This window comes from Pelodiscus sinensis, chromosome 7 (assembly GCF_052426305.1).
Source record: "Pelodiscus sinensis isolate ZL-2025 chromosome 7, ASM5242630v1, whole genome shotgun sequence".
In the NCBI taxonomy this organism is placed as follows: Eukaryota; Metazoa; Chordata; order Testudines; family Trionychidae; genus Pelodiscus; species Pelodiscus sinensis.
Window position 1 is genome coordinate 16475701 of NC_143058.1, and position 16485 is coordinate 16492185.

Consider the following 16485-nt stretch of genomic DNA (forward strand, 5'->3'; position numbering starts at 1 on the left):
CTTACCAGGTGAGAGGCAATTCAAGGTAGAATAAACTATTTCAGAATTCATCTGTTCTGTGTATTTCCCTAATACCTGATCTCTGCACATAGAGCATGAAAAGTAAAGTTCTAATGTTGTAGCAGGGGGCATGTCTACCACAGGAAATTATTTCGAAATAACTAAATGTGAAATAACTCCTGAAATAAAATAAAAATAGTGTTTCCCCACTATGGCAGGGCCTCGAAAGTAGTGCAAGGCAGGCTCCATTATTGTGGATGTGCTACCTAGACTTGGAGCCCCAGGAAGCACTGGGGAATAATTACTTTGAATTACACTGGGAAGTATTTACTTCAATATAGCATCAGCAGAGTGTCCACACTATCACTATTTTGAAACAATTATTTTGAAATAAGCGTTATTGCCCAAAGAAAGCAGGAATATGGATTTTGAAATAATGGGTTTAGTAATGTGAATGCTCCACTTATTACAGTAAAACTCCAATAGTCCGGCATCCAATAGTCTGGCACTCCTGATAGTCCGGCATTAAAATGGCAAGAGCCTAGTGAGTGAGCTTCGGCAAAAAATGAGTCACAAGGTAACAGCGGCAGCAGCTGAACTGAGCAAAAGGGGAAAAAAAGGTTTAAAAAAACTAAAACATTACAGTATACTGTATACAGTATGTACAATAAAATGGGTTAAGAACACTTTATATACAGTATATAATGTATACAGTATATATATAACCAGCTTATAGTACCTCATGATAGTCCGGCATATCTGATAATCCGGCACCACCTAGGTCCCATAGGTTCCGGATTATTGGAAGTCTACTGTATTTCAAAATAAGGGGGGGGGGAGGGATTATAACCTTCCTGGGCTGTTATTCATGTACCTGACTTCATCATTTAGGTTTGTAATAATTCTCTCTGTCTTCAGCATGGAAATTGTATGGCTAACTCACATTCAGTATAAGAAACTGAATCTAAATCTTTAATGTTACCACACAATTTTGATAATACTAAAAGAACTTTCTTTTTTCCACTTTTCCTCATTAAAAATATGGTGTATCGGCTTTTGTATTGACCCACCAAAAAAAAAATCAATGCTTTTGTAATATTATTGTGATATATCAAGTCAAAAAAACAGCTAGCTAAAGAAACATGGAGAAATGTGAAGTCACTTTTTTTTTTACTGTAGTTACTTTTCTTATTTCAGCCCTTTTACTGTAGTTGCTTTTCTTATTTCAGCCCTAAGAAAACTCAAACACACACACACACAGCATATGGAAAGAATTTCTCAGTCGTTACCTGGAGTTGAATATCTTTTTCAGAATGCATTAAATCTTACAAGCTTAAGTTTTCTGAAACTGTGATTAGTGTGTAATGTAAGAGCAAAAGTTTCATTGTGTACCCAAACACAAAAAGACCATTTTGAGTGAACAGACAGGATCTTATTCAAGATCAGTAGTTATATAAGAATACTTATGATAGATAGATACTGTGTCATTAAAAGGCCAATGCTCATATGTGTGCATGTACCACATAATATAAAAAATTTTAAAAGTCTTGTAAGTTTTTGAAAAGACAGTAAATAATTTTTAAAAATGAGAAATGTGAAAAATAAGCTAACAGGACCATCTGTCAAAACAAAATATATATTCCCCCAAGGCCCTGATCCTGTGAAGAGATGCATGTGGGGGTATTATTCTGTCCACTTAGAATCCCCACTGAAGTGAATGTGGATCTGGGCAGGCATAGGTGTCCATCAATTTACTCCTCTTTCTGGGATCAAGGCTTACTTTTGGGAAACCACGGTAACATAATGAAGGAGCACATGAAAGACATTTCACCTTTTATTCACTGAAAACTAACGCTTGATGCATACAGAGATAATACTCCCTTGGGGGGTGTCAAATATATTTGAACTTAATAGTAGTTTTACTACATCTTAAATTTTCAGAACTTAACCCTGGAAAAGCAAAGACTTTAAATTTCTTACTCAATTCAATATGTTTTACAGTAAAGGCAATACTTCCACTGACTTCAACAGGAGCACAATCAGGCTCTGTCTGTTTATATTTTATATAGTTATTGTGCTAAATGAGGGGATTATTTATTAACAATAACACAATTAATCTTCACTTCCACATATCTATTTTTAAAAATATGAACTTAGAAGTTGCAGTAATGGACTGTAGTTCAGAACCACTAGAGGAAAATTTAGTTTGTATTTTAAAACTAAATTTTAGAAAACAATACTTTGGGAGGATAGTAGGGACTCAGGAGAACAATTAAAATTTTCAAACATCTTTTTACTCTGAAACACCAAAAACAGCAAGCAGAACCAGGTGGTGTAGATTTTGGGGGGGGGGGGGGTAAACAGACTGAAGCTCACAATGTTAATACCGATAGGAATTATCTTAGTTTTTCATCTGCAGAGAAAGCAATATGCATCAGCTGGCATGTCATACAGGTACATTATGTTTTCCAAATTTGTTGTGGCTATTGACTATTAAACAGCGTAACAGCGTTTTCATATTTTTTATGATCACTAAAAGCTATTGTCTGAACCCCAGGCAGCTGTTAAAATCTACAGATTGACAAATGCCATTTGCTGTATTACACCGGTACCACTCATGAAGCTAAAATAATTTCTGAAGCAAGCTTTCAGGCACAGTTCAGTGGAAATAAGAGTAATTTTAACAGTATTTTTCCTCTATGCAGATAAAGTATGATAAAATAAAAATATAATTTTAGGAATAAACAGTAGTAATCATTTAACAAAGGACTTGGAAAGATTGTGGCTAATTTATTGAAGTTCTCTTAAAAAAAAAATTAATGGTATTATTTATTACTATCTCGCCTAAGGACCAACAGCAAATGGGGCAAACACAAAGTAGTAGGCAGTCTCTGTTCTGAAAAGCCTCCAATGTCAGAGCTGACAAGACAGACACATGCAGTGCGTGTAATGCTATAAGTATGATGGCAATTTGCGTGGACATACATGAGCCAGCTTTAATGTAGCTTGCATGTACCAATGGCAGTGGAGCTGAGGCAAATACAGCTTCACTATGAGCTATACAACTGCTCACAGTGAAGGGATCAGCTTAGCTGATCAGCTAAGCCATGCTGAAAAGCCTGTGCTGCCACAACTTCACAGCTTCCTGTGGCATGAGGTAGTAGACAGAATAAGGTCACTTGGGTAAGTCTACAAATGCTATAACTATACACCCAACCACAGTGTAGACATACCGACAGTGCTGAAGAACGAGGAATAACAATCAGAATGAGATTTGTTAGGATGTAATATGTAGTAGAAATAAAACTAAAGGGAAAAGGGACACAGACAGGCAGAGATTTGGGGGTGGCATACAGGTATTAGATGTTTTGTCCTTTGGGAATGTTAGTTTACAAATACCTTCTTGAGGAAAGTGCTTGATAAGCAGTTATACCAAATTTCTTCTCAGTAAGTAACCATTAATGTTTATGTCCATAAGGTAAAGCCTCTATTTAACTCCAGGATGGGGAACCTTCATCACCTCCCCGCCCTCCCCTCGCTCCCCCGATTGCTTGAATCCAGCTCTTGAGGGTCAGGACTCCCCTCAGCATTGTGTGCCCCAGAACCCTCCCACCACCACCATTCCCCACATGGCTGGAGAACACAAAATCTACTAGCTTGGGCCCCCCCATGCTAGGGGAATTTGGGAATGTTTCCTCCTCAGTCAGGAGCAGGTCTAGCTCTAGGCTTTTTGCCACCCCAAGTAAACAACTTTTTGGCCACCCGCCCTTGGCCCACTGCCCCAGGACAGGCACTGAGGAGGAAAGTGCCCCTTTCACCTTGCGGCTCTTTGACTCCCACCACGCCCTCTGGCCAAACCCAGCCTACGTCCTGTCTCCCCTCCACACACAACCCCATCCACACACATCCTGCCCCTACACCCCGCCCCCCACTCATCAAACCCAGTTTCCACCTTTTCTCCCCTCCCAGGCAAACCCGACCCTTCAGTGACTGGACCCAGCCCGCCCCTCTTCTCTCCACCACCTAATCCACCCTGTGCTCTTTCTTCCCTCCCAGCCAAACCCGATTCCTGCCCCCCGTACCCAGTCCGCTCTCCTCTCCCACCTCCCTACACTAACTGAACTCCATCTCCTTTCTGTCTCCCCACCAAACCCTCATTTCCCCTCCCCACAGCATGCATGGAAACATCAAAGCACCCTGGGGGAGGGAGGAAAATGGCATGGGTGCCCCTGGGGATGTGCACGGACCCAGCCAGGAAACATAATGGGTAAGGCCAGGGGTTCGCAGCGCAGCTCCCGGAGCAAGGCAGCGACACCTCTCTCTCTCCCCCGCAAAATCTCTGAGCCGGGGCAGGCGAGCCCCCCCCCCCCACCCCTGCCTGTGCATACGCAACGCCAGCCAATCCGTGCATGGCCAGCCCGCCCCACCCAACCCTGCCAACCCCCCCCCACCCCTCTGGCAATGCGCATCAATCCCCCCTCTACACCCTGCCCCTCCGCTGGGGGGTGCTGTTGGAGGGGTCAGGCGGGCAGAGCCTAAGGTGGCGAGTCCCTACAGGGAAATCTCTGCCCGGGCCAGGAAAGCCCCTCCAAGCTGAGCCTAGCCAAGCCGGGCCAGGCCAGGCCAGGCCTGCGCATCTCTGCGTGGCGCAGCCAGGTCCTGTGTGCACAGCTCTGGGAAGACATGTGGGGCCAAAGCAGCGCTGAGAGCGCTGCCCAAATGCCCAGCCTGGGCTCGGGCTGTCCCACGCCAGCCCCTGGCATCGCCTTGGTGCAGGAAAAGCCAGCCCATGAAGCCTGCATTCCGGGGAGTGGATGTCGCGCCATGCACCCAAGCAGACAGTGCGGGGGCTGCAGAGGGGAGCGGGATGGGGCCACCCTCCCCCGAAGCTGGCCATGCAACACCCGGGGACCCCGCTAATCCAAATTGCCACACACCCTGCTGCTCGCTCTGCCTTGGGTGGCCACAGGCCGGTCCGCGTTGGGCGGTCAGACTGGCCGGAATGCTGCCCCTGGAAATGTGCTGCCCCAAGCACGTGCTTGGTTTGCTGGTGCCTAGAGCTGGTCCTGGTCAGGAGGGGCCACCATTTAGTAATGGTGGTTTTTGGTTTTGTTTTGTTTGTTTTGTTTCTCACTTGTATGTGGCCTCTGACTGCTTTTTTGTTTTTTGGTGGGGCAGCAGCCCCCAACCCAAAAAAGATTCTCCACCCCTGATTTAACTATAACAGTCATTTGTACTTACAGTGATAACTGAGGTCCCAATCCTAAGAACTACTTACTGCAGTAAACCCATTGACTTCAGTCTGAACACTCACATGCGTACGTACATCCGTGCTTAGGTGTTTGCAAGACAAGAGTCATGAGCCATTCCTTGCTTCATCACAGGTTTTTTTGCATTGGGCAAGTCACTAGGGCAATGCTGACAGTGCAAAAAGTACAGGCAATAGGTGGCTTATCTTATGAAAAGAGGCTAAAATAGTCGGGCTTGTTTAGCCTAGCAAAGTGTGTTGGGGAAGGAAGCTGGAGATTTGATTTGTTCTCTATAAATATTATCAGGGGATAAATAGAATGGAGGGAGAACTCTCTCAGATAAAGGATGCTGTTGGCACAAGAACAAGCAGGTATAAACTGGCTGTGAATAAATGTAGGATTTAAATTAGAAGCAGCTCTCTCACCCTGAGAGGGGTGAGCTTCTGGCACAATTTTCCAAAAGGCATAGTAGGGGCAAATAAAGTACCTAGTTTTAAGATATATCTTGATAAATTTATGAATAGGATTATATGCCAGTGTTCCCTGCAATAGCAGGGGCATGTACTCCATGCCCCTGGAGATCCCCTCCAATCCTAAGTGCCTGTTTACAAGCAAACCTCCCTATTACAGAAACCACTTTTACCAGAAAAAGAAGGCTTTTGCCAGCATAGTATATACTAGTTCAGTAAGCAAAATAAAGTATACCTGTAAAAGCCTTCTTGTGCTGATATAAGCTGTTTCTACATTAGGGCTTTCACTTGTATGAAGTGTGACAAAAGAAGTCCAACATTACAAGGCCAACAGCAGTTTCTTATGCAGACCTATATTAGTTCCTCTGGAACTTGCTTCCACATCTGTAAAACTGGAATAGACCTATTTCCCTACTTTGCAGGGGTCATGTGAGGAAAGAAAATGTTAACAACTGTGGCATGCACAGCAATGATGCTTACAGAAACCATATAAAGAATCTGATATAGACGCATGTGAGTAGACCCTTGAATCCACATGGATCCCACTGACTTCATTTGAATGCTCCGTAAGCCCCATGATCAGACCCTAAAATTTGCTCAGTAGCCACCTCTGATTTAAAAAGAAGAGAATAATCTTCCGTATATAAAATTCAACTTTGAAGAACAACTGTTATGTACGATTTAAATATTAACCCCTATGGAGGGGAAAAAAGAGCCTGGAATCCAGGAATTTCAGAACATAGTTTTGCTAGGCTGACTAAACCATGTTCTCTTCTATATTATTGTTTGCACACTGGGAGAACCACAGTGATCTTCATTCAATTACAAATTAGGTTAAAGAGCATTGGAAAACTGTATAGCACTGAAATAATGAAACATATCGCTAAGCTTTACAACTATTTAAAAATTAATAGAATATTGTTTTTCAGTGTGAAATAACAGGGTAGAGTTTGATGTATAACAAACTGCTTTGATATTAGTAAAAGTTCTCTAGTTTTAACAACAGGTCATTTTGGTAATTCAACTATGCATGAATTGAAAATAAAGCTATAGTGAGTGGTTTGATCCAACCATCTTTGATGTTGGCTAAGAGCACTGTCTTCATAAAAGAAAAGCAAATACAATATTTTATTGAAAGCAAAGAGCCTTATGAATGCCTGAGATTGATCATACATTAGCAACAAATGCCTGCACCAGCTGACTTGCTGTAAACTTTAATCATTTTGTACACATAACAGGAAGTGCTGACAGCAATAACCCAGTCATTCTGTCTCAAACTATTATAACGGATGCATTCAATTTATTCAGAATATTGAAGCCTCCTCAAACAAGCCAAAATGGAATACTGTACTTTGTTGGATATCACAGGAAAGAATGACAGAATGCTTACACATAAGCCCAACACTGATGCACATTCTTAAATTTACTCATGCAGGTAGCCTCACTGAAGTCAGTAGGATTACTAATACACAAAGTTAAACATAGGTAAATATGTGGAGGATTGGGTTAACACACAAATCTGTAATATGACTTTTCACTATCAAAATGTGCTTCTTCATCCAATACATTGAGTCTGTAGCTCCTACTCAGTCTGATAATTAAACAAATGTGAGTTATATTTTTTATCTTGGTTAAATTCTGAAAAATGCAAAAATTGGGATGTGCCAGTCTTGACAATGTGTAAGAAAAATGCAACTTCACAAACAATCTTCCTGAGCTTGCAAATTTTTAGGTGTATTGCAGCCAATACAAAATCAGGGTCAACTTGACTCAGTTACATACTGATGAGGTTAGGTGCACAATTTTCAACATTTATATTCTATTCTTTGCTCCCATCTCCCTCTCCCACGATTTCGAACTCTGCAGCTCCAGAAGTAACCACCTGGGGTCACAGGTTGGTAATCAGGGATTTCATAAGGGAGTGTTCACACGGCCAGTCTTTTCTAATGTATTGGTACCATCATCCAGTGTGGAAAATAGGAGTCAGTTACTGAAACTTAAGGCTCTGTGAGAATGAAAGATGATTTCTGCTAATAGGCATTCCTCGGTTGGCCAAGCCTTTAAATATTGAAATGCGTGCTATGCTGTCATTACAAAAACGGTACTGAAAGACATATAGGGTTCCAACTAGCCCCATTTATTAACATAACCATAGTGCGAAGGCTTTTAGCGGCAGACTTTGAAAATCCTGTATGAAATGTTGCTCTATCACTCGTAAGGCTAGTAGATAATCTGCCTCACCTTCTACATCAAACCTCAGTGCTCACACATTTGCCAGGTGATGAATAGCTAGCGATGTGGGGAGTACTAGGCAAGACAGAGGTGTTGAATGCTCACAGTATTAGAGACCCTACTCTTCCCCACAGATCTAGGCATCTCCCTTTCTGCTTTCTCTCTGGAGAGCAGGAAGAGAACGTAAACTGGTTCCAGCACCCCGGACCGGATGTTTCAGCTTATCTCACTCCTTTCATCCCCACTTCTCGCGCTTGGCGGCCAAAGTAACTGACATAGGAAGAATTTCCGTGCAAACCCTGAGCGTACAGCACCATCTCTGGTAGTATCAGCCTGCTCCTCTCTATGGAGTGCCATCATTATCCAATGACCTAATAGCTGACAGCCTCTACTTAGAGCCACTAATTGATGTAAACATGACACATCTGTAGAGACCGAGCACTTGGTGTATTTATTTCACTGGATGCAACTTGGGGAAGCAAGAGCACCCGCTCCTGCAAGATTCCCGGGGGGGGGGGGGGCAGACATCCAACGACACAGAAGCCCCCCCCCAAGCGCCCCATCTGCACTCTCAACTCTCCAGCAGCACCCAGGTGAAACAGACACAGCCCCGCAACCAGGATACCCCTGGAGACTATTTCAAATTTGGCCTCCTTAAAACGATAATGAAAACCTCCCAAAATCTTCCTTTGGCTCCTTCCCCCGACAGGCTTCTGGTGTCGTTCCGTTCACACGCGCTAAAAGGGCAATTCGAATACTGCTTCGCTTCGGCTGCTAAGGATGCGCCCAAGGACCTTGTCCCCCACCCCAGCCCCCGTAAGTCCTCGCCTGCAGCAGACCAAAGTACTTCACACAGCCTGCGACTGCCCCTGAACTAGGCATCTTCCCCCCCCCCCCCCGGACGGAAAGGGGTCTGTGTCTTGCCAGCCCTCCCCCAGCCGGAACAAGGCGGCAGCAGCTTGCCCTAGACTAGTCTCTGCGCCTCCCGACACCTCGGAGAAAGCAGCGTTTCCCTGGTCACACAGGCTGCACTTTTGCCCGGCGTTTGCTACAACTTCGCCTGGAGTCAGGGATGGAGCCGGGGGGACGCGCGCATCCAGCGGCGGTGTCGCTTGAGGGGGACCCCCCCCCCATACACACACACACACGGACTAGTTCCCGCAAACTCTCACCTGCTCTTGCTGCAGAGGCAGGCTCCCCCGGCTGCCCGGGTTCGGCGGGGCCGGCTGCTCCTTCATGGCTGTCATGGCACGGAGCGGGCTTGTCTCGCGGCGCGCCTCTCACTGCTACTTCAGCCCGGGGGACCTTTCCCTTGGCACCGAGCGCATGACACCAGCTTCCCTTCTCTCCTTGAATTGGCAGCAGCAGCAAATGACTGGGGGAGGAGGGGGGGGGGGAGGAGCACCAAACAGCAGCAGCAGCCGCCTCTCTTGCTCCCTCTTCCTCTCCAGCTACCGCAACCTCCCCCCTCCTCCCCCCCGGGCTGGAGCCAGGCGCTAGGAAGCGCGCCCGGAGGCGGAGGAGCCGGAGGCTGACGGGTCAGGCAGAGCGCGGAGCCGGCCGCCGCAGACAGGAGCGAAACACCTGGCTGCGCTGGGACAAGGCCGGCGTCCTCCTCCCGCCCAGCAGGGGAGGGTCTCGCATTACTGCAGTGCCCCCCTCTCGCCCCCTTAGCAGCAGCACCAGCGGCTGCTCTCCAGGCAGGTGCGCAGGGGAAGCAGCAGCAGCAGCGTCCCGCCGCCGAGCGCCGCTGGCTGCACAGCTGGGGCGAAGGGAAGGCAGAGCAACTCGGCGCCGTCACACTCGGCTGCCCTGCTGCGCGGGGACTGAGCCCCCGGCCAGCGGGGGGGAGGCGCGTCTCTGGCTGCGCCTGCCGCCCACAGCAGGAGCAGCCCGCCAGCTGCGTGCGGCTTGGGCTGGTGGGAAGCTCCCCCCGGCTCCCTGGAAATGCTTTCACCCGCCTTCCTGGAAGCCCAGCCCCACAACGCGCTGGTGCAGCCTCCCTTTGCACAGCGAAGAGCAGCTGCGCCTGGGCTCTTTGGGATGGATTTGGGGTGGGGGATCGGATCTCTAGCCACCCAGCCAGAGATTTGCCTTCCTAGCCTCAGCCATTTCCTACCCGAAAAGGAGCAGGAGGTGGTGGTTGCTTGCTTGTTGTGTATCCCTGATGCAGCTATTTCTGAGACGCTGCGTTGCCCGTGTAAGGTTGACTTGGCTGGGGGCATGTTCACACACAGGTGTTTGGGATTGGCTTAGTCTAACCCTTTCACGGGACTCGCACGGGGTAAGCGCGGCTGCTACAGGCTTGGCCCTCCTTCCGCTCTTGGGAAAGGATCAGATACTAGAAGCGCTGAGGAGCAGCACTTGGCGACTAGATAATTAGCGAGAAGAAATCTTGATTTTGCACAGGGACCAACCTGTGGCTAAACCAGCTTATTCACAAACAGCCGCTTCTTTGGGGAGGTCCAAGATTTTGGCTGGCCAGCATGGCAGGTTCACAGTTAACCCCTCGGAAAATCAGGCCTAAGCTGTTTGGTTGTTCCTGGTTTCAGCAGCTTTTTTTTCTCATTTCTACTTATTTAATCCATCCATGGACTGGACTCACTCTGTTGCGCTTGCAGAAGTAGCAGAGGGGACTGCCACTGGTGCATGACTCTCAGCAGAGTCTGCTGCAAACCACATGAGAGAGCGATGGGACCTAGCAGGGGGACAGCAGCAGAATCTGAGAACCTGTAAGATCATCAGTCACTACTTACCCCTGCTTTCTATCTAGATGGTTATTTCCTCTCTGTTGATTCCAACCACTTCTCTCCCACTTCCACACAATCTCTTCACCATGTCTTGCTCTGTCACTTCCTTCTTCATTGCGCTATAACTTTCCTACCCTCACTTTCCTATCACTTTTTTCCATCACCATCCCACCTCACATCAACCTCATTTTTTGCATACATGCACCACACACAAGAAAAAGAAAAGCGGAATCATCCTGACATCTGCCAGATATCACCCTTGTTATTTTTGCCTACCAATCCTTCCCCTGATCCTACCTTTAGGCTTTCCACTCCTCTAGGCAGAGATTTATCCATACAACACATACACAACAACCTTCATTTTGATTGTGGCCTCTAGGTGCTAGTGTAGTACAAATAATAAATCTTAAACACCAACATAATCATGCTGGTGAATATTACTTCAACAGTTAAGTCTCCAGGGATACTCAAAAGGTCTAGCCTGTAGCTCTTCCACTTGTGGCATTGGGGGGCACCTGCCCACTTGAGCCCCCTTCATACAATATTATTATTATTGGATAATAATGTTTTTCATTTTACAATTTATTGTTCATGTTTTGTGTTTTAACACCATGTTTCGGTTTCTTAAATGTTGTTGTTTTGAATGTCATCCATGTTGTTGGAGTTCCATCATTAATTAACGAGGCAAAGGATGCTGGCAATCACAATGCATTTAGTTTTAGTTGCAGCTTGCTGGATGCAGCTGTACTAATCAAAGCCCAATCACATGTATTCTGACTTGCTTGGGATTTATCACTCAAGTAGTGAAAGATGTCAGTTTTGTTAAAGGCTATTGTTAAAAGCTATGCCTTCTCTGAAACAACCTAATCAATAGAACTACTTGCTTAAGTCAGGATTATTATCATTATTATTTTAGATAAAGGTTGCAGAATCAAGGCCATATGCATTTTAGGCCTGAACTAGAGATCTTTGACATCATTTGGAGACTTACTGCTATATCAATGGTTTATACCTTTTATTATTACCTTAAAACCACCTTTAAAATGTTGGTTATGAGTCATGATATTGATATATCAAATTGACATTTCAAATCTATGTGACTGCCTTTTTCTGAATCAAAATTCAGAAATCCAGGTCCAGGAAAAACAGATGAAGGAGGAGATAGTGGAGGAACTGACCATGTAACTGCCCCTGTGTGAATCCTCCCCATTTCACATAATGGAAGGCTGGGATAATTACATCTTGTGCCTGCCTCACTTCCCATGCTTCCCTGCTTCTTCCCTCAAGTGTCCTCCCCTAGCAATGTGGCCTCAGGACTATTGTGTGGGGGATGTCTGGCACCCACAGCACCCTCCTGCACTCACCAGTGGTGAAGGGTCAATGCAGAGTGATTGGGCTCTGCTCCGCAGGTGCCAGCTATGTCACTATTTCCCACATGTCTCGTCTTTCCCCTAAGTGATGCACCAGCAGCTGGGGAGTGGAGCCCTCTTGCTCTGCTTCCTCTGTGGTGAATGCAGGGGAGGAGGGGCTAGTTCCCCAGGCTGTGCAAAGGTTTTAGCTTCTAGCTCCTCCCATTGCATTGGGGAGCATGTGGCCTCTTAAACTCCCCTCACGCATCTCTAGTGCCCATGTCCAAGGCATCTAGACGCTACAGTGATACAAAGAATAAATACAGCAAATAATAATTTGACTGATCCAGAGCACATGTAAGAATAGCCATACTGGGCCTGCTCAATGATTCATCTGACCCAATATTTTGTCTTTCATCAGCAATAAATGCCAGATGAATCAGAAAACATGAATAGATCAGGGACATTATCAGGAGGTTCATCCCTTGTCATCCAAACACAGCATCTGACAATAATCAGTATAGGGACACTCAGACCATGGAATAGCTAAAACGGTAAGAGATGCAAACAGCCACTGAAGGTGAGATACAATCCTATGCTATCTTTAGTGAACTTTTCTAATTCTCCTTTAAACCCAATTGTATTTTTTGCCTTCACAATTTCCCCTCTGGCAATGAGTGCCATAAGTTGGTTCAGGTGAGGTGTAAGGTGGTATTTAATGATGGGCTACACATTGGAGACTAGACACACTTCTAAAATGAGTGATCTACAAGTCACAGGCATGTTAATACTGTAGTTATATTTTCTCTGTAATGCTTTTACCTTAAGAATAAGAGTGCTTGCTTAAGCGACGAGGAGTCCTGTGGCACCTTATAGACTAACTGAAGTGTAGGAGCATAAGCTTTCGTGGGCAAAGACCCACTTCGTCAGATGCATGTGACGAAGTGGGTCTTTGCCCACGAAAGCTTATGCTCCTACACTTCAGTTAGTCTATAAGGTGCCACAGGACTCCTCGTCGCTTTTGCAGAGTGCTTGCTTAGAAAGAGTTGTGTGGTGACTTGTAACTGCAGGCAATTATACTGTTTGTAGCCTTTGAAAAGAAAGGAAAGAATAGCCACTGGCCTCTTTATGGAGCTTGGCTTGGTGGGAATATCAGTGTAGGTAAGGAAATATGTGGCTTGGAAAACCCCAGTCAGGATGGAGTGAGTCTCGAGTAAAAAAAAAGGGGGATGGCTGGGAGCCAGGAACATTTAAGTTGGTGCCCTTAAGGGTCCATGGAGGGAGAATACAGGTACAAATGCTCTGAAGCGGTGACAGCAGGCAATACTTCCTTTGACCTATTTCAGTGGGGGAGGGGCATTGTCAGTACAGGGAGGGTAGGTTTACACTTAAGCTGTGTAAAGACTGCTGCATCCCTTTTACGGAAAAGGGATGCAAATTAGACCTATCACAATTGCAAATGAAGCAGGGATTTAAATCTCCCCTGCTTCATTAGCATAAAAATGGCTGCCGCTTTTTTCTGGCTTGGAGCTTTGCTGGAAAAAAGCGTCAGTCTAGACGCGGATCTTTCGGAAAATAAAGCCTTTTCTGAAAGATCCCATTTATCCCTTATCGCTTAAAATGGTTGGGGACCACTGCCTTAGTGCATCTTTTGAAACACCAATGTTACCTTCCTATCTAGAGCCCCGATGTAGCTCACTCCTGCTCAGTTTATGAAATCCACTAAGACCACAGTGGATTTTAAGGTTTGATCTATTTCCTTTGTATTTCTCTATTGAAATCACATCTTATTAATGTTCACCTTTCCTGATTCCTGTAAATTTACAATACATTGTATGATTCTTTTACCAAATTATAAAAATAAATGTAAAATACATGAAAGAATTGCAACATCAAAATCCATTAAGTAAATAAAACATATTCAGCTAATGTTTTTAAGTAGATCACTGAGCCTCCAAAAATTAGAGAAAATAGTAGTCCATCTAATTCAGTGGGGTCTTGCACCAGCTGATTTGCACCAGCTGAGATTTCGTCATTATATATTATTTACAATATACTTTTAACTGTTGATATCTTTAGAATCATAGAATCATAGAATACTAGGTCTGGAAGGGACCTCGAGAGGTCATCGAGTCCAGTCCCCTGCCCTCATGGCAAGACCCAGCACTGTCTAGACCATCCCTGATAGACATTTATCTAACCTACTCTTAAATATCTCCAGAGATTCCACAAACTCCCTAGGCAATTTATTCCAGTGTTTAACCACCCTGAGAGGAAGTTTTTCCTAATGTCCAACCTAAACCTCCCTTGCTGCTGTTTAAGCCCATGGCTTCTTGTTCTATCCTCAGAGGCTAGGAAGAACAATTTTTCTCCCTCCTCCTTGTGACACCCTTTTAGATACCTGAAAACGGTTATCATGTCCCCTCTCAATCTTCTCTTTTCCAAACTAAACAAGCCCAATTCTTTCAGTCTTCCTCCATAGGTCATGTTCTCTAGAACTTTAATCATTCTTGTTGCTCTTCTCTGGACTTTCTTCAATTTCTTCACATCTTTCTTGAAAAGTGGTGCCCAGAACTGGACACAATACTCCAACTGAGGCCTAATCAGCACAGAGTAGAGCAGGAGAATGACTTCTTGTGTCTTGCTCACAACACTTCTGTTAATGCATCCTAGAATCATGTTTGCTTTTTTTGCAACAGCATCACACTGCTGACACATATTTAGTTTGTAGTCCACTATAACTCCTAGATCCCTTTCGGCCATACTCCTTCCTAGATAGTCGCTTCCCATTCTGTATGTATGAAACTGATTGTTCCTTCCTAAATGGAGCACTTTGCATTTGTCCTTATAAAATTAATCCTGTTTATCTCAGACCATTTCTCCAATTTGTCCAGAACATTTTGAATTATGACCCTATCCTCCAAAGCACTTGCAACCTCTCCCAGCTTGGTATCATCCTCAAACTTAATAAGCATACTCTCTATGCCAATATCTCCATTGTTGATGTAGATATTGAACAGAACCAGTCCCAAAACATACCCCTGCTGAGACCCACTTGTTATGGCCTTCAGGCATGACTGAACAGTTAATAACTACTCTCTGAGAACAGTTATCCAGCCAGTTATGTAACCTTATAGTTACCTCATCTAGGTTATATTTCCCTAGTTTATTGATATGAATATCATGCGAGACCATATCAAATGCCTTACTAAAGTCTAGGTATACCATGTCCACTGCTTCTCCCTTATCCACAAGACTCATTATCCTATCAAAGAAAGCTCTCAGATTGGTTTGACATGATTTGTTCTTTACAGATCCATGCTGGCTGTTCACTATTACCTTACTGTCTTCCAAGTGTTTGCAGATGATTTCCTTAATTAGTTGCTCCATTATCTTTCCTGGCACAGAAGTTAAACTGACTGGTCTGTAGTTTCCTGGGTTGTTCTTATTTCCCTTTTATAGATGGGCATTATATTTGCTCTTTTCCAGTCTTCTGCAATTTCTCCTGTCTTCCATGATTTTCCAAAGATGATAGCTAAAGGCTCAGATACCTCCTTTATCAGCTCCTTGAGTATTCTAGGATACATTTCATCAGGCCCTGGTGACTTGCAGATATCTAACTTTTCTAAGTGATTTTTTAACTTGTTCTTTTTATTTTATCTTCTAAACCTACCCTCTTCCCACTGGCATTCATTATGTTAGGCATTCCTTCATCAGACTTCTCAGTGAAGTCTGAAACAAAGAAGTTATTAAGCATCTCTGCCATTTCCAAGTTTCCTGTTACTGTTTTTCTCTCTTCATTGAGCAACGGTCCTACCCTGTCCTTCGTCTTCCTCTTGCTTCCAATATATTTACAGAATGTCTTCTTGTTTCCCTTTATGGCTTTAGCTAGTCTGAGCTTGTTTTGTACCTTTGCCTTTCTTATCTTGCCCCTCCATTCTTGTATTGTTTGACTATATTCATTCTTTGTAATTCTAGTTTCCATTTTTTATATGACTCCTTTTTTTATTTTTAGATCACCCAGCTATGTAGTTGAGGAAATTTTCTTGCTAGTAGAGGAAAAAAACAAATTGTCCTCTATATTCAAAAATACATTATATTCTATTAGCTATTCCACTGAAAGCCTATTTTCTTTGTGAATAAATTATGAACATGTGTTTTTTTTCCTCTTCTTGCCTTGTTTTAGAAAAACAATCAATGCAAACATTGAGTTAATACAAATTAATGCAAATATATTCCAACAGGAAAAATCACAGAACTTATTAAAATACATATGCAAATATTTCAGTCTTCATGCAAATAGAGCCAAGCTTTATTTCAAAATATCACTCTTTAGCCAATAAAAAGACACAATCAGTGCACACCTGCATGTGCCTTTGAGAAGTGTTTGAAGGCATAATGCATTACAAAAGGACACAAATCATGATTTCATATC

At 44.2% G+C, this 16485-nt stretch overlaps 1 protein-coding gene across 2 annotated transcripts in view; it reads right to left on the minus strand.

Annotated features, from left to right (window-relative positions):
• DPP10 (dipeptidyl peptidase like 10) overlaps window positions 1–10191 on the minus strand; it is a 468324-nt gene extending 458133 nt beyond the window's left edge. Inside the window, exons 1-2 of one of the 2 annotated variants that reach the window (XM_075933252.2) lie at window positions 10071–10191; window positions 9124–9300 (exon numbers count right to left, since the gene is read on the minus strand). In XM_075933252.2, coding sequence (XP_075789367.1) covers window positions 9124–9198 — 75 coding nt within the window. In that variant the 5' untranslated portion in view covers window positions 9199–9300; window positions 10071–10191. Of the gene's footprint in view, window positions 1–9123; window positions 9996–10070 lie in introns of those variants that run through there. The other variant, XM_075933251.2, reaches the window with a different exon arrangement.
• Window positions 10192–16485: the final 6294 nt, after the last annotated feature.